General features: G+C 42.6%; 1 protein-coding gene across 7 annotated transcripts in view; it reads left to right on the top strand.

The window, feature by feature from the left end:
* Positions 1-20,738, top strand: part of SKP1 (S-phase kinase associated protein 1) — a 30,346-nt gene extending 9,608 nt beyond the window's left edge. Inside the window, exons 1-7 of one of the 7 annotated variants that reach the window (XM_025387837.1) lie at positions 1,652-1,802; positions 4,440-4,492; positions 4,931-5,027; positions 11,361-11,434; positions 15,980-16,123; positions 19,005-19,145; positions 19,836-20,260. In XM_025387837.1, coding sequence (XP_025243622.1) covers positions 4,931-5,027; positions 11,361-11,434; positions 15,980-16,123; positions 19,005-19,145; positions 19,836-19,871 — 492 coding nt within the window. In that variant the 5' untranslated portion in view covers positions 1,652-1,802; positions 4,440-4,492 and the 3' untranslated portion in view covers positions 19,872-20,260. Of the gene's footprint in view, positions 1-1,623; positions 1,971-4,439; positions 4,493-4,930; positions 5,028-11,360; positions 11,435-15,979; positions 16,124-19,004 lie in introns of those variants that run through there. The other 6 variants (XM_025387838.1, XM_025387836.1, XM_025387835.1 and 3 more) reach the window with 6 other exon arrangements.
* Positions 20,739-21,134: the final 396 nt, after the last annotated feature.

Raw genomic sequence — 21,134 nt, 5'->3', positions numbered from 1 at the left:
GGCTCACGCCACCATACCCAGCTAATTTTTGTTTTTTTGTAGAGATGGGGTTTCACTATGTTGCCCAGGCTGGTCTCGAACTACTGAGTTCAAGTGATCTGCCCACCTCGGCCTCCCAAAGTGCTGAGATTACAGGTGTGAGCCTCCACGCCCAGCCCCGAAATCTCTTTTAAAAGTAGGCATTTCTTGGTGATTCTAATAAAGGGGGTTCTCACACATATTTGGAAAAGCATATACCTACTTTTACGCCAGACCCTGTGCTGGGGCCCCAGGCTAGCTGTATGACCTGACACTGCACAGTCCTGCTTAGGATGCTCAAGGAGAGTTTATAAGGTATCACCCTGCATACCATAGGCAGGGGAGCAAAGGGGCTCCAGTGGGCCCTGCCTAGGAGGCCTGAAGCTGGAGCTGCTGAGGGCAGGGCTGTGCTGCTGAGAAAATACCTGAGAGCTGCAGGCGTTTCATCTTCTGTCATCAGCTGTGGCACCTGGCAGACACTGGATACCACAGCTTGTAGACAAAGACCTGGTAACTCAAGAAGCTGCTTGGCATTCCTGCCCAGTCCCATCCTAGAGGCACTGTACGTCTCCGGTTTCTTCAGGGGGCCCTGTGTGGAAGTATCTTTTGTCTTCCTGTGTCAGGGATACCATCACGTGCCTGTTGGCTAGACGAGCCCGGCGCCCAGTCTCCTAGGACAGGGAGAATAATGTTCCCGAGCAGAGCGGGGTGGGGCTTTCAGACTACTCCCGTTCCTTTACTGCAGGCTTCATTCCATCGACCTCATCACAGCCTTCCTGGGAGCACCCCAGACAAGAGTTCTGTCCAGGCCGGGCCCTGGCTGCCTGGTTCACTGCCGAATCCCCAGCACCACGCCTCGCATGTCGGGCTCAGAGCATGTTTAGTGAAGGAATGGGTACCTACTGCTAGATGGAGGCCATCTCTCTAGATTTGGGGTTTCCCTACGACGATGGCTATTTTTGGCACGGAAGCCTCTTTAGAAGTCAATAGTAGGAAATAAGGGCTAACGGCACCTAACTGTGGAGTAATGTTCAAATCCTGGCTCTGCCACTTAACCGTTCCGAACCTGTTCCCTCACTGCAGAGGCGAAAAGCCTAACACTATTTCACCTCGGAGGGTTACTGTGGAGAATGGAGGCTGGACAAGCTGTATCAGTTCAGTAGTAAAACACACACACACAAGCGCCCCCCCATCCCCACCACAGGAATGAACACACATACACCTCAGGAATGAACACACGCGCGTACACACACACGCAGCCCCTCCCAGGAATGAACACACACACACACACGCGCGCGCCCCGTTCTGTTGTTCCCAGGAACACACACATAGGCGCACACACGCCCCGTTCTGTTTTTTCCAGGCCGTTTAGCTGGGGTATTTTCCTCGGCTTAGGGCGCCCCTGCCTGAAAGACCTTTCTAGACCAGTCAGGGTTCGGCACCCAGTTGATGAGAGAGCGCGGCGCTTTCAGAGCTAGGGAAAGGCGAAAGCTCTCCCGTTCCCCAACCCCCCGGCCAGCCGCCCCGGCAGCTCCTCGTCGCCTCCCGGCCTGGGCCCGCCCCGCCGTCTTCGGCCTGCCGTCAGGCGATCTCGGCGGCCAGCCCAGCCGCTGTGTGACGCCGCGCGCCCCGGGGTCCTCGGCGCCTGCGCCCTCTCCTATAAAGCAGACGCCGCGCCGCGCCGAGAGGCTGTAGTGGCTTCGTCCTCCGCTTTTCTGTTCCTCCGCTGACGTCTCCTAGCTCTCGTCAGCCTCCCGCCGGCAGTCTCCTTAACACCGAACACCGTGAGTAGCCGCCCACTGAGCTGGAAAGGGTCGTGGCGCCCGGATTGCATGCAGGCTGGCCTCACTGCTGCGGTTTGGGCCTGCCCGCGGCGGGCGGTGACTGGGCCTGGCCTTCTTTCGGGCCCGGTGGATCGTGTTGTCGACCCGTTCTTCGGGGGACACCATCAGGTCTCGTTCACCCTCTCCGCCCCCGATTCAGCGAGGCCTGCTCTGGCCGCGCGTCCTCACAGCGCTCCATAAGTGTGAGCCGAACCCCGGGCTGGGCTTTCTCTGCACCGGCCGAGCGTCAGCCGGCGCAGGCTCGGCTGCAAGGCCCAGGCTATGGCCGGGGGCCTCTCTTGGCCTTAAGCCTGCTGTCCCGGGGACCAGGGCGGGGGTGGCGGCGGGGTTGTGAATGGGGGTCCCTTGGCTGTCGTGAGCATGGGCGTGTGTCGGTGTCTGGCTTTTGTTGTGGTCGGGAGGGAGAGCTGCGGTGGTGGTCTGAGGCCGCCCGGTTCTTGGCTGCCATCCTTTCTCCCCCGTGTCTGGCGTCACTAGCTACCCGTCGGTCCTGGCTAACTGTGTGCGGGCGCCGAGTTTCTGCACATAGCCGCCTGTTCCTTCTAAATATTTCTTCGCGTTGTTTTGCTATGACTTGGAGTCGTTGAAATAACTATTGTGATAGCAGATACCATCTTCAGAGTGGTGTGACTTGTAAGAGCTGTGTATAACTTAACTCGAAGTGTCTGGCTTTTAAAGAAATAGGGTGTCCAGCTGCTTTGGTTCACTTTTAATGGGAACTTCACGTTTGGGTTTTAGGAACATGCATTTTTCCATTAGAGCGTCACAATAGAATGTATCTGTGTCATAGAACAATAGTCTCCTCCACTGTGCAGTCTAAAAAGCAGTGTCAGAATTTCGGGTCACTTAAAACGCAGGGTTTTTTTCCCTTTATGATGTGATAGAACCCACTTTATGCTGGCCATGGAGAATTATTTACAAGTGCAGGAGCCTTTAGGCCTCTTTCTTTAGAATGGAATTGTTTTGAAAACATTTCAAATCAAAATTTCATCCATTATTACTTTAAAATTTTGCACTTTATTATACTGTAACACTAAAACTTATCTTTTAGTTTAGTATTACCAAGTGCATCGAATTACAGATTTAACCGATTACCTACCTGCTATTTAGTAAGATCTCAACTCCCTTAAGAGTAACCCAATCCACGAATTTGACTATGACTAAGCACTTGAGTTATTTGAAAGAAATATGAAACGGTCGTCTTGCTTTTAGAGTAATTTTATCAACTGCATTGTTAGACTTGTGATTCTGCACTGTTCATTTCAGTACTATCTGATATAAAAATTACATGTTTAAATGTTTTATAATTAAAAATTGGACTCACGTTAAAATATTTTCATTTGGAGATACCTTTTGTTGTTGTCTTGTCACAGGAAGGGTCCTCTACTCTGGGTCCTTCTTCATTGAGCAGGGACAACGGCATTATTGGCAAGCGCTAAGCAACATGGAGAAGCAGACATGTTTGTGAATTGCAAAGTGAAATCTGATTCTCTCCAACCATGGATGAGTGAGAGTAGGATATTTCAGTGGCTGGTTTTAAAACACGCTTTACTTTTTTGCTTCCTTTGCCTAAGAACCTGTTTGCTTTGGGATTGGGGACAATTGTCTCAGAGAAGCTGAATGAATATTTTAACCGATGTAATGGGTCATAAGTCTTTGAACATAAAATGGGTGTGATGCATGTTTTAAATGCCAAATGATACACTTTTGTGAAAATATATGCGATTTTTAATACAGCACACCTAGAAAACTTCAGAGGTACCATAAGTTAATAGTGACATCATTGGATTATGAATATTTGAGAAGCATGGGCCTTTTAAAAGTTGTATGTGAATTTTAAGAGGCCTTGAATTAATCTGTACCAGGTATTGCTACTCTTTTGTTGTTTTTCTTTTATGTATGTTTTCTTTTTTAAAAAAAGAATTTGAAGATGGTAAGAAATTGTTGGACTTTTAATTTTAAATTCCTTTTTTTTTTTTTTTTTGCCAGAACTCAAGTCCTTTGAAATTAATTGCTTAACTTTTTTTTTGACACGGAGTCTCGCTCTGCTACCCAGGCTGGAGTACAGCGGCGCGGTCTCGGCTCACTGCAAGCTCTGCCTCCTGGGTTCATGCCATTCTCCTGCCTCAGCCTCCCAAATAGCTGGGACTACAGGCGCCCACCACCACGCCCGGCTAATTTTTTGTATTTTTGGTAGAGACGGGGTTTCACCATGTTAGCCAGGATGGTCTCGATCTCCTGACCTCGTGATCCACCTGCCTTGGCCTCCCAAAGTGCTGGGATTATAGGCGTGAGCCACCGCGCCTGGCCTAATTGCCTAACTTTTTATGTAAGATTATCTTTTTCCTAGTGACTCATAATTAATCTGAGTTAATAAATGCATTTTCAGAGCAAGTAATAGGTTATTATTATGGAGCTCTTGACAAGAGATCTCAAAGTTGGTCAGTTGGACAGTCAGTACTGAAAGATAAAAAGCGCTCTGAAATGAAGCTTCTTACTAGATTTAGGGAATTGTACTCACATCTGCTTATCTTTAAATCATTTTATTCTCGTGTATATGGTCTTGCATTGCCTCAGACATAAATCAGCATATTCTGATTTACTCTCTGGATCTGAACTCATCTTCACAGGTAGGTCTCACTGTGGGGAAAATTTCTGTCTTATTTGGTAGCCTTGTTTATTTTGGACTGACCTTTCTTAGGTTTGCATGTAGTTAATTGTGGCAGTTAACTGCTCAAATGGAGTAGTCCAGTATTCATTGGGAGACGAAAGGCAGGAAGAAAGCAAATACAAATATGTATGTTTTATTAAATTTATACCAATAATGAGTTCAGTAGGGCAGGCCTTAAAAGCTTCTGTTCCTAGTAGTTATACTTTGAAAAAAGTTAATAGAAATACTTGCAGGCTAACCTGTGAATAACTACTTTCAACAGTGTTTTACAGGATTATGTATTGTAGGTCCTTAGAACTTTGTGGTCAATAAGTTATAGCCTTCTGACGGACTGTAGTTGATGAAATATCATGTAGAACTCTCTCTCAAATTTTACATCTAATGTACTTGTTTTTAGATGCCTTCAATTAAGTTGCAGAGTTCTGATGGAGAGATATTTGAAGTTGATGTGGAAATTGCCAAACAATCTGTGACTATTAAGACCATGTTGGAAGGTAAGTTGATTGGAAAACCTGGATGGGGAGAAATGTGTAATTTGAGATAATTTGTGAATATCAAGTTTATATGAGCAGCAGGCTGTCATAAGGTGCTTGAGAGTATAAAGAGGTAAAGTTTACATTTTTTTCTTTATAACTTACATTTTTCTGATACAAGTCATCCTTTCTGCATTGTCTGAATTAGTGAGGGTTGTTCTGTAATTAAATGGATAAAATCATAAGGTAATAAACATTGAAGTGATTGCCAAGCCTTAGGCAATGGTTAATTTCTGTTCAAGTAAATTTGAATTCATAAGTTCCAGTGACAGAAATTAAAGTCTTTGGAAAAGAGATACCGTCCTATAATGGTAGCTGAATAGAACACCTTATTTCAGTGAAGGGAGTGAGCTCTGTGGATTGCTGTGTAGATTTTATTTATTTATTTATTTATTTATTTATTTATTTATTCATTCATTCATTCATTCATTCGAGACGGAGTCTCACTCTTGCCCAGGCTGGAGTGCAGTGGTGCAGTCACGGCTCACTGCAGCCTCAACCTTCTGGGCTCAAGCAATCCTCTCACTTCAGCCTCCTGAATAACTGGGAGTACAGGCACGTGCCACCACATCTAGCTGATTTTTTTTGAGACAGATTTTTGCTCTTGTTGCCCAGCCTGAAGTGCGATGGTGTAATCTTGACTCACTGTAACCTCCGTCTCCCTGGTTCAAGCGATTCTCCTGCCTCAGCCTCCCGAATAGCTGGAATTAGAGGCTTGCGCCAGCAAGCCCAACTAATTTTGTATTTTTTTTAGAGACGAGGTTTCTCCATGTTGGTCAGGCTGGTGTCGAACTCCCAACCTCAGGTCATCCGCCCGCCTTGGCCTCCCAAAGTGTTGGGATCACAGGTGTGAGCCACTGTGCCCAGCCCCAGCTGAGTTTTTAATTTTTTTTTTTTTTTTTTTTGAGACGGAGTCTTGCTCTGTTGCCCAGGCTGGAGTGCAAGTGGCATGATCTCAGCTCACTGCAACCTCTGCCTTCCGGGTTCAAGTGATTCTCCTGCCTTAGCCTCCCAAGTAGCTGGGATTACAGGTGCACGCCACCATGCCTGGCTAATTTTTGTATTTTTAGTAGAGACAGGATTTCACCATGTTGGTCAGGCTGGTCTCAAACTCGTGACCTCATGATCTGCCTGCCTGAGCCTCCCAAAGTGCTGGGATTACAGGCGTGAGCCACCATGCCCAGCCTAAATGTTACCCCGGCTGTTCTCACACTTTTGGACTCAAGCCATCCTCCCACCTCAGCACCCCAGAGTACTGGGAAGAGCCACATTACAAGCATGAGCCACTGTGCCAGGCAGAATTTTTTTTTTTTTTTAAAACAAGCTTTCTCTTTTTGTCATTCCCCTGAAACTGCTACAAAGTATATATGCAGCATAAGGAAGTGAGTTAGAAAACAGTTCTTGAAACTCACTAGTTAATGTAGATCTCTTTTAACTATTACCAGTGGGGTGATACAAATCAGTGTCTGGAATTGATGAAAAAAACTCAGTAGTATTGAGTGTTCTTTAGTACTTAAATGTCAGAGGTTTTTTATGTAGGGAAGATCAGTAGCTTATAAATACTTAAACGAAGAGAAGGGTTATATGCCAACATTGGTGCTGGTGAAAAGAAGGTAAGTGAGACATGGCCTTTGCCCTTGAAGAACTTATAAACTAGGAGGGAAGCCAGACACAAACAAGGCAAACTTGTCACATGGTGTAATTAGCGCATTAATAAAGTTGCGTGCCAAGTGGCGCCGTGGGAACATCTTGGCTAGTGTTATGCTTCAGTCTTGAAGAGATTGCAGTATGTAGTACTGGTGAGGATATTTCTTCTATTTATTTATTTTTTTGAGGCCGAGTTTTGCTCTTGTTGCCCAGCTTGGTGTGCAGTGGTGCGATCTCAGCTCACTGCCACCTCTGCCTCTGGGGTTCAAGCACTTCTTCTGCCTCAGCCTCCCAGGTAGCTGGGATTACAGGCATGCGCCACCATGCCCAGCTCATTTTGTATTTTTAGTAGAGACGAGGTTTCTCCATGTTAGGCTGGTCTCAAACTCCTGACCTCAGGTGATCCTCCCACCTCAGCCTCCCAATATGTTGGAATTACAGGCGTGAGCCATTAAGCCCAGCCGAGGTGATATTTAAATCCAGTAAAATTAGGATGTTTTGGGAGATCATTCTGAAGTAAAGTAGACAGGGTGTGCTAGGGAAAGTAAAAATAAGGTTTTCAGTTGGGGTGGGATGGAATTGCGATACTGTAGTTGGTAGAGCTGAAAATGGGTTTGAGAGGAATGGAGAAGAAAATGACTTTAAGCTTAAACCATGTTTGAGATTCCTTCAGAAGATCTATGTAGCAGTCTACTAGGTGATTGAGTTTGTGAATATTGGCCCCAGAGTTAGACTGCTAGAGATAAGGAGACTTGTTTTATATATTGGGTTATGGGAGTTTAACTCTGGAAGATGATGATGTTGGAGCTGGGGTGCTAAAGAGTATAGAAGTCAGTAGTAGAGAATTAGTAAAGTAGCATTTGTGTAAGTTAAGGGAAAAGGGAACATTTCTAGGTGACTAGAGTGATTGCCAGATTTATATACTGTATACTGGTCCTTAGAATTTCATAGTTAATAAGTTAGAGGACTTCTAGCTGCAGATACTTAGGTGTGGTAGAGGCAGAAGCTGAATTACAGAGATGTGTCTTCCGTTTTGTTTTTTAAGTGGGTGACATCTGTTTTCTGATAAAAGCTTAGAATTCTCTTTAGTAACTGGTACCAATCATGGTGGCCCTTAAAGTCCTGTATTCTGGTAACTTAAGATAACTTCTACTAAGTTGTAAACTGCTTGGTACATCTCACAGTCACTGTTCATCAAGTACCTATTGAATGAAGAAGTATGTTATGCTCACTAAAAAAAAGTGAAAGTAATCCAAGTGTCCCTAAAAGGCCAGGTGAGTAAGGTTTTATCCAGAAGATGTAGAAACCGATACCTGAATTGCTGCCTGAATACTTTGGCATTGAAAGTGTTCTTTATTTTATCTTGGTGCCTGACACTAATCTGTCCTGTGCTGCTTCAAAGAAGCATTTGCCAAGTTTAAAAACGTAGGGCATCTTGAAGACTTAGCATGCCAACTTTGATCACTGAAGTAAGTGGACTGATAGGCAGTTAGCAACAATTAAATTATTCTTTTACTCCATTGCCTTTGGGAATCAAGTGAATGGTTTTATCTTAAGTACCAATGGCTTACATAAGATTTTAGCCTCTTGAGGACTGGAGTCTTTTGAATTTGGCAACTTACTGCTTTTCTTGTTTTCCATCTGCAGTATCTCTGGTTATGGGTTTTATGTGACTTAGAAAACAAAAATAAAACCTTTTAATCCACAGGACAATCAGAAGTGAGACTCCTGGCACATTTACATGTGGATTGGATGATTAGTTTAGGTCCAGGGTACAGTATCAGGATACAGATATCTTTCAGAAGTCCCTGAAACTGAATAGCTTAAAGGAATGACTGTTGCTACTTGTGCTTTTAGTCTGAAAGCAAAAAATACTGTGCATCCTTAGTTTAAATGCTGGAGGATTTAAAGAGGATTGCTTGAGCCCAGGAGTTCAAAACCAGCCTGGACAACATAGCAAGACCCTGTCTTTACAAAAAATAAAAAATTAGCTTTACGATCCTTTACAGTCATAAAAGCCTTATTTTTTTATTATTATTATTTTTTGAGATGGAGTTTCACTCTTGTTGCCCAGGCTGGAGTGCAGTGGCACAATCGCGGCTCACTGCAATCTCTGCCTCATGGGTTCGAGCAGTTCTGCTGACTCAGCCTCCCAAGTAGCTGGGATTACAGGCACGTGCCACCATGCCCAGCTTTTTTTTTTTTGAGACGGAGTCTCACTCTGTCGCCCAGGCTAGAGTGCAGTGGCACAATCTCGGCTCACTGCAACCTCCGCCTCCTGGGTTCAAGTCGTTCTTCTGCCTCAGCCTCCTGACTAGCTGGGATTACAGGCGTGCAGCACCACACCCGGCTAGTTTTTTGTATTTTTAGTAGAGACGGGGTTTCACCGTGTTGGTCAGGCTGGTCTTGAACTCCTGACCTCGTGATCTGCCTGCCTCTGTCTCCCAAAGTGCTAAGATTACAGGCGTGAGCCACCACGCCTGGCCAATTTGTTTGTATTTTTAGTAGAAATGGGGTTTCACCATGTTAGCCAGGCTGGTCTCGAACTCCTGACTTCAGGTGATCCACCCACCTTGGCCTCCCAAAGTACTGGGATTACATGCGTGAGGCACCATGCCTGGCCAAAAGCCTTATTTTTAGTGTGAGTTAAGCCTCGTTCCAAATCACATTTGGATCTAAACAAGCTGGTCTTCTGTATGTTTCCTCTGATATCTTAGTTCTCAAGACCAAAGTATTTTACATTTTATAACTTCTTTCTCTCAGCTGATGAAAAAGATTTCATACTTGTTCAGGAAAGACATAAGCGACTTGTTCCACACAGAGCTTTACATGAGACATTGTCATTTTACAGTTTCACTCTAAGCTGAGATAGGATCAGGGATAGGCATTGGTGGGAGGAAGAAGAGAGGGGAGATGAGTGAATCCATCCATGCAAGATGACATGAATTATTTTTGAATCTACTCTCATCTTTACCGCTCCACTGGAACTGCTTGTAAATAAAGCTCAGTGAACCCCATGTCATCAAGTGCATTGTCTGTTTTCAGTTCTTATCTAGACCTGTTGACATTATTTGATGCTTGATTATTCCCCTCTTCACTTGGTTCCTAAAATTCCACTTAGTACTTACCTCACACCCTTCTGTCTTCCAGTCTTTAAAGCCTCAGGGCTTCATCTTTGGACCTCTTCACTATATCTATACACATCCATTTGCTTGAGCATAGTGTCATAGCATTATAAACCATCTATACACCAATTCCCAAACTTACTTACAGTTCTGATTTCTTCTCTTGATTTCTGGACTTGAACATACAACTGCCCTTGGATATCTAATATTTTACATTTAGGAAACTAGAGCTCTTGCTCCTCTCTTCCTAAAAATAATAGTTCCTCTGACAGCCTTCCCCTTATCAATTGGTGGCAACTTCATCCTTTTCATGCCGTAAACCTTAGTGTTAACTCTTTTCACATTCTACTTGCCTTCTGTTGGCAAATTCTATTGTCTCTACTTTCAAAATGCAGACAGAATTAGGTCATTTCTTACCACCTCCTTAGCTACAAACCTTGTCCAGGCTATCATCTTGTGCCTGGATTATTGATAGCCCCATAATTGTGTCCCTTAACTGATGTTCTTTAACTTCCTTACACATAATATTAACTCTTTCTCATATATCCTGTTGGAAAAAAGCGATTTCTATTTTTATTCGGATAATTTTTTTTTAACCTAGTTTAAAAACTTTAATCTTGGGATCATACCATTATGTTTGGAGCTGCCTGCCTTGTTTTTGTCAGTGGCTGCATGATTGTGTGTGTGTGTGTATATGTGTGTGTGTGTATTTTTAGTGTTTTTAGTGTGTGTATGTATACACACATCTGTGGGTTTCAGATTTGAATAGATCGACATTTTATTAACTGTAATAGTTTTCATTATTTTACTTTTTAAAATACAGTTCATCTGGAGAATTTGATGTAAAGGGGTAAGGAAAGGATCCATCTTTAATTTTTTCAGATGGCTGCCCAGTCATTCAAGCCCAACTTACTAAATCACTTTTCCTCCTAATTAAGAACTTTTAAAAATGTAATATTCCTTTATTTGTCTACTCACACAAGTTTATGTAGTTTTGGGTGGTTTTATGGACTCCATCTTTAGGAGCCACCAATTTTTAAATGCTCCTAAGAGAACTGTTCTAAGTAAAGTCCTTTTTATATTCTTTCAGACATGTCTTAAAAGTTACAGTCGTCCCTTGGTATCCATGGGGGATTGGTTTTAGGACACCCCTGTGGATACCAAAATCCACCAATACTCAAGTCCCTTATAATAGTATAGTGTTGCCATATAACATACGCACATCACCTTGTATACTTAAAATCCTCTCTAGATTACTTACAATACCAAATACAATGTAAATGCTATGTAAGTAGTTTTTATACTGTATTTAGGGAATAATGACAAGGAAACAAGTCTACATGTTTAGTGCAGACACAGCCATCCATTTTTTTTCCCAATATGTTCGATCTGTGGTTGGTTGAATCCACAGATGTAGAACTCATGGATATGGGGGCTGACTCTTATGTTTTGAGACATAGCTTGGTTGGTATAAGTATTATAATGGAATTAGGAAATAGAAATTTTCTTCTGGTTTTCTTAGATTTGGGAATGGATGATGAAGGAGATGATGACCCAGTTCCTCTACCAAATGTGAATGCAGCAATATTAAAAAAGGTAAGGTCTTTAAAGAGTTTAAGTTTCTTCTGCTTAATATATAACACTAATTGATTAATATAAGTAATTCAACAATCTATGTTAGAATTTACTGCTTAAAATTACTTTTAAATTTGAATGTTCTTAAACACTTACTTGAGTGATGTTTATATGTTCTTAAAATGTACAGAAAAAAGTTCTATCTGCTTTCTTGCCACAGTTGACTATTGTCATTTATTGGGCATCTGTACTGTATATACCTATGCAAACACTTCTCTAGGAAGGATGATCTACATGTAGAATATCGGGATCACAGGTTGGCTTATATACCTAAATTTTGGTAGATACTGTTAAATAGTCTTCTGTAAAGATACCACTTCTAGAGCATGGTGGAATTGAATCGTGACTATCTTTCTTAGATTTATAATTTTGAAATGGCTAAAGTCGTAAGAAAGGAATATGTAACACTTTGTTCCCATTTCTGTCCTTATCTATTCCAGTCCCCTTTCCGGTAGCAGTTTATCCTTTTAGTATTTGTAATACAGGTATTAACAAGTAAGTGTGTTTCTCCCCACACCTCCCCCCCCTTTTTTTTTTTTTTTGAGACCAGAGTCTTGCTCTGTTGCCAGGTTGGAGTGCAGTGACGTGATCTTGGCTCACTGCAACCTCTGCCTCCTGAGTAGCTGGGACTACAGGTGCACACCACCACGCCCAGCTAATTTTTGTATTTTTAGTAGAGACGGGGTTTCACCATGTTGGCCAGGATGGTTTTGATCTCTTGACCTCGTGATCTGCCCACCTCGGCCTCCCAAAGTGCTGGGATTACAGGCGTGAGCCACCACACCCAGCCTTTTCCCCCATTCTTAAGGTAGCAAACTATACATTTCTATGTTTGTTTGTTTGTTTTTTTTCCATATAACAAAATGAAAGGTGGTTTGTCTGTGTGGTTTTTTTTTTTTTTTTTTTTTTTGTTTGAGATGGAGTCTCGCCCTGTGGCCCAGGCTGGAGTGCAGTGGTGTGATCTCAGCTCACTGCAGCCTCTGCCTTCTGGGTTCAAGTAATTCTCCCTGCCTCAGCCTCCCGAATAGCTGGGATTACAGGCACCCACCACCACGCCAGCTAATTTTTGTTTTTTTTAGTAGAGACAGGTTTTCACCATGTTGCCAGGTTGGTCTCCAACTCCTGACCTCAGGTGATCTCCCTGCCTTGGCCTCCCAAAGTGCTGGGATTACAGGTGGAGCCACCATGCCCAGCCAACCTGAATTTTTTTGTTTGTTTGGTGTTGGTTTTTTTTTTTTTTTTTGAGACAGAGTCTCGCTTAGTCGCCCAGGCTGGAGTGCAGTGGCGCGATTTCGGCTCACTGCAAGCTCCGCCTCCCGGGTTCACGCCATTCTCCTGCCTCAGCCTCCTGAGTAGCTGGGACTACAGGCGCCCGCCACCTCGCCCGGCTAATTTTTTGCATTTTTAGTAGAGACGGGGTTTCACCGTGTTAGCCAGGATGGTCTCGATCTCCTGACCTCGTGATCCGCCCGCCTCGGCCTCCCAAAGTGCTGGGATTACAGGCGTGAGCCACCGCGCCTGGCCTTTTTTTTTTTTTTTTGATCTCACTCTGTTGCCCAGGCAGGAGAGCAGTGGCACAATTTCGGCTCACTACAACCTCCACCTTCCAGGTTCAAGCAATTCTCCTGCCTCAGCCTCCCAAGTAGCTGGGATTACAGGCACTTGCCACCATGCCCGGCTAATTTTTGTATTTTTTAGTAGAGACGGGGTTTCACTGTGTTGGTCAGTGAATTCCTGACCTTGTGATCTGCCCACCTTGGCCTCCCAAAGTGCTGGGATTATAGGCGTGAGCCATTGCACCTGGCCTTTTTTTTTTTTCTGAGACAGAGTCTCACTCTGTCGCCCAGGCTGGAGTGCAGTGGCACGATCTCAGCTTACTGCAACCTCTGCCTCTTGGGTTCAAGTGATTTTCCTGCCTCATCCCCTCGAGTAGCTGGGATTACAGGTACCCGCTACCATGCCCAGCTAATTTTTTTATTTTTGTAGAGACTTCCTGGCGCCACCCATTGTGAACCTAGGCATTAGTTTCTTATATATCCTTTTAAGAGTTTTTTATTTTTAAATTTTTATTTTTTGTTAGTAGTGGTAGTGATTTTTTTTTTTTTTTTTTTTTGACAGAATGTCACACTCTTGCCCAGGTTGGAGTGCAGTGGCACAGTCATGGCTCACTACAGCGTTAACCTCCAGGGCTCAAGTGATTCTCTTGCCTCAACCTTCTGAGTAGCTGGGACCATCGGTGTGCACAACCACTCCTATCTCATTTTTGTATTTTTTATAGAGACAGGGTTTCACCATGTTACCCAGGCTGGTCTTGAACTTCTGGGCTCAACTAAGTCACCCACCTCGGCCTCCCAAAGTGCTAGGATTACAGGTGTGAGCCACAGTGTCCAGCCTATTATTACTACCATCATCATTTTTTGTAGAGATGGGGTCTCTCTATATTGCCCAGGAGGCTAGTCTTGAACTTCTGGCCTTAAGCAGTCATCCTGCCTCAGCCTCCAAAAGTGCTGGGATTACAAGTATGAGCCACTGCACCCAAGTTTAGAGTGTTTTAAATGCCTGGATAAGCAAATATTAATTGACATTTGTTTCTTTTCTTATATAAGTGGAATACTACTTAAGAAGCTATTATTTATTTCATTAAAAACCCTTAGCTGGTCGCGGTGGCTCATGCCTGTAATCCCAGCACTTTGGGAGGCCAAGGCGGGTGGATCATCTGAGGTCAGGAGTTCGAGACCAACCTGGCCAACTAAAAATATTAAAAAAAATTAGCTGGGCATTGTGGCAGGTACCTGTAATCCCAGCTACTGAGGAGGCCGAGGCAGAATTGCTCGAACCCAAGAGGTGGAGGTTGCGGTGAGCCAAGATAGCGCCATTGCACTCCAGCCTGGGCAACAAGAGTGAAACTCCGTCTCAAAATTAAAACAAAAACAAAAACCTTTTGCTGGCCAGGCACGGTGGCTCATACTTGTAATCCCAACACTTTGGGAGAGCAAGGTGGGTGAATTGCTTGAGTTCAGGAGTTTGCAACATGATGAAACGTTATGTCTACAGAAACAAAATACAAAAATGAGCCAGGCTACTCGGGAGGCTGAGGTGGGAGGATCGCTCAAGCACAGGAGGTCGAGTGAGCCATGATCAGGGCACTGCATTCCAGCCTGGGTGACACAGTGAGACCTTGTCTCAAAAACAAACAAGAAACCCATTGCTTGGCTTTTCCTTATTGAAATTGTTTTCTTTTTTTTTTTTTTTTTGTATCCTGGCAGTATAATTTCTTGACCCTGTCATTTTCTCTCAGCATTGTTTATTCCTCCAATATTTTGCTATGAAAAAGTTTTAACCATACAGAAAAATTGAAAGAATTTTTGTCACAGTAGACACCCATGTAGCCACTGCCTAGATTCTACAACTGAAAACACTTTCAGTATTGATTTTGGTCTTTATGCTGGTATGTATAGTCTAGGTAATCAGCTTCCTGAAACTTTATGAAGTAATTATTCTCCTATTAAGGGAATTTTGGGGGCTTTTCCTGCTTTGTTCCTACACCAAATAGTCTTACACATGTGTCTGGGGTATTTGGAATTTCCTGGTTACAATATATATACATATTCAGTTTTAACTGAGGAGTGCTGGATTAGCTTTCAAAGGGGTTATACCAGTTTATACTCTCTATAGAGTTCGTGTTTCCTTTCCACTGTTGCCCAACAATTAGTATCAGTTTCTTGATTTTTTTCAATCTAGAGAAGTATCCATAGTGTTAGTTTTGCTTCTGGTAAAGTTGAGTGTTCCTTATGTTTGGCCTTTCAGATTTCATTTATTGCCTGTACATATTATTAACCCATTTCTCTATAATGATTTTTTTTTTTTTTTTTTGAGACGGAGTCTGGCTCTGTCGCCTAGGCTGGAGTGCAGTGGCCGGATCTCAGCTCACTGCAGGCTCCGCCTCCCGGGTTTACGCCATTCTCCTGCCTCAGCCTCCCGAGTAGCTGGGACTATAGGCGCCTACCACCTTGCCCGGCTAGTTTTTTGTATTTTTTTTTTTAGTAGAGACAGGGTTTCACCGTGTTAGCCAGGATGGTCTCCATCTCCTGAGCTCGTGATCCGCCCGTCTCGGCCTCCCAAAGTGCTGGGATTACAGGCTTGAGCCACCGCGCCCGGCCTCTATAATGATTTTTTAAACATTTTATATTCTCAGCTAATCATTGTACATACTGCAGGTATCTTCCAGTCATTGTCCTGTCTAACTTTTCTTTTTGCATAGAAGCTTTTTAATGTAGTCAAGTACAGTACTCTGTCAGCATGGCTTGCTTTTATCTAATAAGATCTTTTCCCTTCTAGGGTTATAAAGATTCTTCATTTTTGCTTTTCAAGCTTGGCTGTTAATGGCTCAAGTCAACCTCTAGCTAGTTATTATTCCAGTATAGGGATAAGTTGTCCCAGCAGTGATTCGAATGAGTACCTTGTGACAAAATGCCACAGAGGAATAAAACTTTTTTGTTGTTGTAGGTCATTCAGTGGTGTACCCACCACAAGGATGACCCTCCTCCTCCTGAAGATGATGAGAACAAAGAAAAGCGAACAGACGATATCCCTGTTTGGGACCAAGAATTCCTGAAAGTTGACCAAGGAACACTTTTTGAACTCATTCTGGTAAGTTTTTAACGTGTAAGATAGCTCTATTCCAGAGCCTTTAAACACTTCTTATAGATTTAAAATTTGCTAACTTCATTGACACTGAATTTTAATACTCTCTAAATTCAAATGTGATGCCATATTTAAATCCACATGTCAGTAACACACTAAATGTAAATGGTCTCAACACAGCTAAAAGGCAGAAATTACCAGATCAGAAAAGCAAGCTTAGCTATGCTGTCTATAAGAAACCCACTTTAGGCCGGGCGCGGTGGCTCAAGCCTGTAATCCCAGCACTTTGGGAGGCCGAGACGGGCGGATCACGAGGTCAGGAGATCGAGACCATCCTGGCTAACACGGTGAAACCCCGTCTCTACTAAAAAATACAAAAAACTAGCCAGGCGAGGTGGCGGGCGCCTGTAGTCCCAGCTACTCGGGAGGCTGAGGCAGGAGAATGGCATAAACCCGGGAGGCGGAGCTTGCAGTGAGCTGAGATCTGGTCACTGCACTCCAACCTGGACGACAGAGCTAGACTCCGTCTCAAAAAAAAAAAAAAAAAAGAAACCCACTTTAAATATATAGACACAACTAGGTTTAAAGAACGGAAGAAGATACACTACACTAACACAAGTCAAAAGAAAGGTGGAGTAACTATATTAAAATAGGTTTGGAGGGAAAGAATATTACCAGGGTTAAAGAGGATTATTTCATATTGATAAGGGGATCAGTTTTTTAAAAAGACCTAACAGTTATAAATGTTTATCTGCCTAGAAGCGGAACTTCCAAGTGAAACAAAACCCAGTAGAACTCAAAGAAGTCCACAAAGTGACAATCATAGAGATTTCAGCACCTCTCTCAGTTAATATAACTAGACAGAAATCAGGATAACTTGATATAACACTATTGACCAAATTGTCTTAATGGACATTTATAAAACATTATATATATATATATATATATATATATATATATATATATTTTGAGACAGAGTTTCACTCTTGTCACACAGGCTGTGTTGCAGTGGTGTGATTTTGGCTCACTGCAACCTCCACCTCCCGGGTTCAAGCGATTCTCCTGCCTTAGCCTTATGAGTAGCTGAGATTACAGGCATGAGCCATCACACCTAGCTAATTTTTTATATTTTTAGTAGAGATGGGGTTTCATCATGCTGGCCAGGCTGGTCTCGAGCTCCTAGCCTCAAGTGATCCACCCGCCTCGCCCTCCCAAGTGTCGGGATTATAGGCGTGAGCCACTGCGCCTGGCTGAGACTTGTTTTATGGCCCAGGACATGGTCTGTCTTGGTAATATACACTTGAAAAGAATATGTATTCTGCTATCATTACATATAATGTTTTAGGCTGGGCACAGTGGCTCACACCTGTAATCCCAGCACTTTAGGAGGCCGAGGCGGGAGGATCACGAGGTCAGGAAATCGAGACCATCTTGGCTAACATGGTGAAATCCCGTCTCTACTAAAAATATAAAAAATTAGCCGGGCGTGGTGGCAGGCTTCTGTAGTCTCAGCTGCTTGGAGGCTGTGGAGAATGGCGTGAACCCGGGAGGTGGAGCTTGCAGTGAGCCAAGATCGCTCCACCGCCCTCCAGTGACAGAGCCAGAGTCCTGTCTCAAAAATAAAATAAATTAGCTGGGTGTGGAGGCACGCACCTGTAATCCCACCTACTTGGGAGACTGAGGCAAGAGAATCGGCTGAACCTGGGAGGTGCAGGTTGCAGTAAGCCGAGATCATGCCACTGAATTCCAGCCTGGGTGACAGAGTGAGATGGTGTCTCAAAAAAAAAAAAGTATCGTAAAAGGATTCAAGTCATACAAAGTTTGTCTTCTGACTGCAATGGAATTAGAAATCACAAACAGAAAGATATCTGGAAAAATCTGCAACTACTTTTAAACTAACACATTTGCAGGTAAGCTACGGGTCAAAGAAGAAATAGAAAGTATTTTGAGCTGAATGGAAATAAAACATATGAAAAATCTGTGAGAGGCCGGGCGCGGTGGCTCAAGCCTGTAATCCCAGCACTTTGGGAGGCCGAGATGGGCGGATCACGAGGTCAGGAGATCGAGACCATCCTGGCTAACACGGTGAAACCCCGTCTCTACTAAAAAAAATACAAAAAACTAGCCGGGCGAGGTGGCGGGCACCTGTAGTCCCAGCTACTCGGGAGGCTGAGGCAGGAGAATGGCGTAAACCCAGGAGGCGGAGCTTGCAGTGAGCTGAGATCCGGCCACTGCACTCCAGCCTGGGCCACAGAGCGAGACTCTGTCTCAAAAAAAAAAAAAAAAAAAAAAGAAAATCTGTGAGATGCTGCTAAAGAATTACTTAGAAGGAAACTGATGGAATGAAATACCTATATTATTAGAAAGGAAAAAAGTTTCAGATTGGTGATCTAAGCTTCCACCTTAAACTAGTAAAGGATGAAATTAAATAGAAAAATGAGAATATTAAAGGGCAGAAATCAATGAAATAGAAAACAGGTAAACAATAAAGTCAATGAAACCAAAACCTGTTTTTTAAAAAGAGATCAATAAAGTGTAGTGCTTTAACTGCTTATGTTTGAACTCTTTAAGTGTGGACAAATATTTTTGCCAAGACCTGATGTGGTATTTGTGTGCATGTCTACACACATACACAACAGTAGTGGCTGTTATTTAACATTTGAGCTAGTATAGTTTGGTTAAGGAAGCATAGGGATGCAACATTATAGAAGTGTAACAAAGAAGGTCACATAAAAGTCTTTCACAGAAGAACTTAAGAGTGATTTATTCTCCCTTTAATTTAAAATTAGCATTTTAAGCTTTATTAGATATGGAATGTCAATCATTAACTTTGGATTTAGTTTAAAACATCAAGTATACTTTAAGGAAAACAACTGTCTCTTTACAGGCTGCAAACTACTTAGACATCAAAGGTTTGCTTGATGTTACATGCAAGACTGTTGCCAATATGATCAAGGGGAAGACTCCTGAGGAGATTCGCAAGACCTTCAATATCAAAAATGACTTTACTGAAGAGGAGGAAGCCCAGGTAGGTAGCACAAAGTTTTGTCTTCGATCACATGCTCTTAAAAAGGGACTAACGCCTATAACATGCCAGGAAAAGAGGTGACTGTATCAAGTAGTCTTGATACTTCAGGGATAATATGTACTTTATGTGTCTTAAACATATTCTTACTGGTCTGTCTTTATGAATCTGAACACTTAGGTGATACTGCATTTTAATTAATAAGAACAATTGGTTTTCAATGAGAAGAGCTCTTGTTACTGTATTAACAGTTACTAGTTTTGGCACCTGCAACTTTCTGTATAGACCATACATATCTGACTTCAGAAAAGCAAGCCCTATAGAGAAGTATATGCTAGGGTACTTTAGAGTAACTTAATGAGGGGAGGAAATGAAATAATAGATCAGAATGATTTTGTTGACATGACTACAGACTGAAATTATGTGACTGAATTAACTGAATTTGCTCTGTCAACTTTAGTAAATTGCCCATTGCCTTTGCTTTGTTCATAATTTCAGCAGGGCAGAATAAAAACCGTGGGAGGCAAAAAAAGGATATCCGGAAATACAGTCTTAATCTGATGTTATTCTAATTTTCCATGGGTTCTCAGTTCTGACTCAACTCACTGGCTATTGATGAATCAGTAGGTAGTATTTTAAGTCTTAGGAAAGACTACTCAAGTTAAGGTACTTCCTTATATTCATCTCTTTTAGGTACGCAAAGAGAACCAGTGGTGTGAAGAGAAGTGAAATGTTGTGCCTGACACTATAACACTGTAAGGATTGTTCCAAATACTAGTTGCACTGCTCTGTTTATAATTGTTAATATTAGACAAACAGTAGACAAATGCAGCAGCAAGTCAATTGTATTAGCAGACTATTGTCCTCATTGCATGTGTAGTTTGAGTATAGATTCCAAACCTATGGCTGAGTTTCTTCTAGTATGATCGAAAGTTTCTTTTTTCTTTGCTCTGAATAAAACTGAACTGTGGGTTCTCTATAAGTGGCATTTTGGGCTTTCCCTCTTTTTTGTAAAGCAATTTCTGCCTAGTTTATTGTCTAGTTAACTTTAGTGACCTTTTGAAAGTTGGCATTGTAAATAAAACAAGTTGCAAAAAAGTTTTTTGGAATAGAATTAACAAAATATTCTCTTTATTCATGAGTTGGAAACTGGAAAAAGGCTTCTTGAGGTAAATGTTCTGAGTGGAATTACTAGGATGTCTTCCAGCCTCCTGCAGTCAAGGAGTACCACTGTATTGATTAGCCTGTATGTAGCAGGGCTCCCTTCATTGCATCTGAGGACTTGTTTTCTTTTTCTTTAATTTTATTTTTAATCCTCTTAGTTTTAAATATATTGCCTAGAGGCTCAGTTACTACCTAGTTTGTGGGTTTTTGGGAGAAATGTAACTGGACAGTTTGTTAGCTTTTCAATTAAAAAAGACACTTAACCCATGTGGGATGTCATCTTTTTATAATCAGTGTTCCCATGTGGGGAAAATTATTCACACTACTTGCATGTAAAAAATAATTTAACTTTTATCATTAAAATATGTGGTAAAACCCAGAAAGCATCCATCATGAATGCAAGATACTTTCAATAAAAAGTAAGTTATATAGTAGGTAGTTAAGTTTGCTTTTGTGGACTTAAATGTGTCTCTTCACTTAAATGGGTTGAATGTGTATATATATTTGTTTAGCTTGAAAAGAGTTCATATCCTAGCTCACTGGAGGCTGCTGACATAACCATAACTTCTGTCCCTTCTAATTGTCATTTATATGCCTAACTGGAGCTAGTACTTTAATTTTTTTTTTTTTTTTTTGAGACGGAGTCTCGCTCTGTCGCCCAGGCTGGAGTGCAGTGGCGCGATCTCAGTTCACTGCAAGCTCCGCCTCCCAGGTTCCCGCCATTCTCCTGCCTCAGCCTCCCGAGTAGCTGGGACTACAGGCGCCCGCCACCTCGCCCGGCTAGTTTTTGTATTTTTTTTTTTTTTTTTTTTTTTTTTTTTTTTTTTT

The sequence above is a fragment of the Theropithecus gelada genome, chromosome 6 (assembly GCF_003255815.1).
Source record: "Theropithecus gelada isolate Dixy chromosome 6, Tgel_1.0, whole genome shotgun sequence".
In the NCBI taxonomy this organism is placed as follows: Eukaryota; Metazoa; Chordata; class Mammalia; order Primates; family Cercopithecidae; genus Theropithecus; species Theropithecus gelada.
The sequence above is the reverse complement of the archived record's forward strand: the minus strand, read 5'-3'. Positions and strand labels throughout refer to the sequence as shown.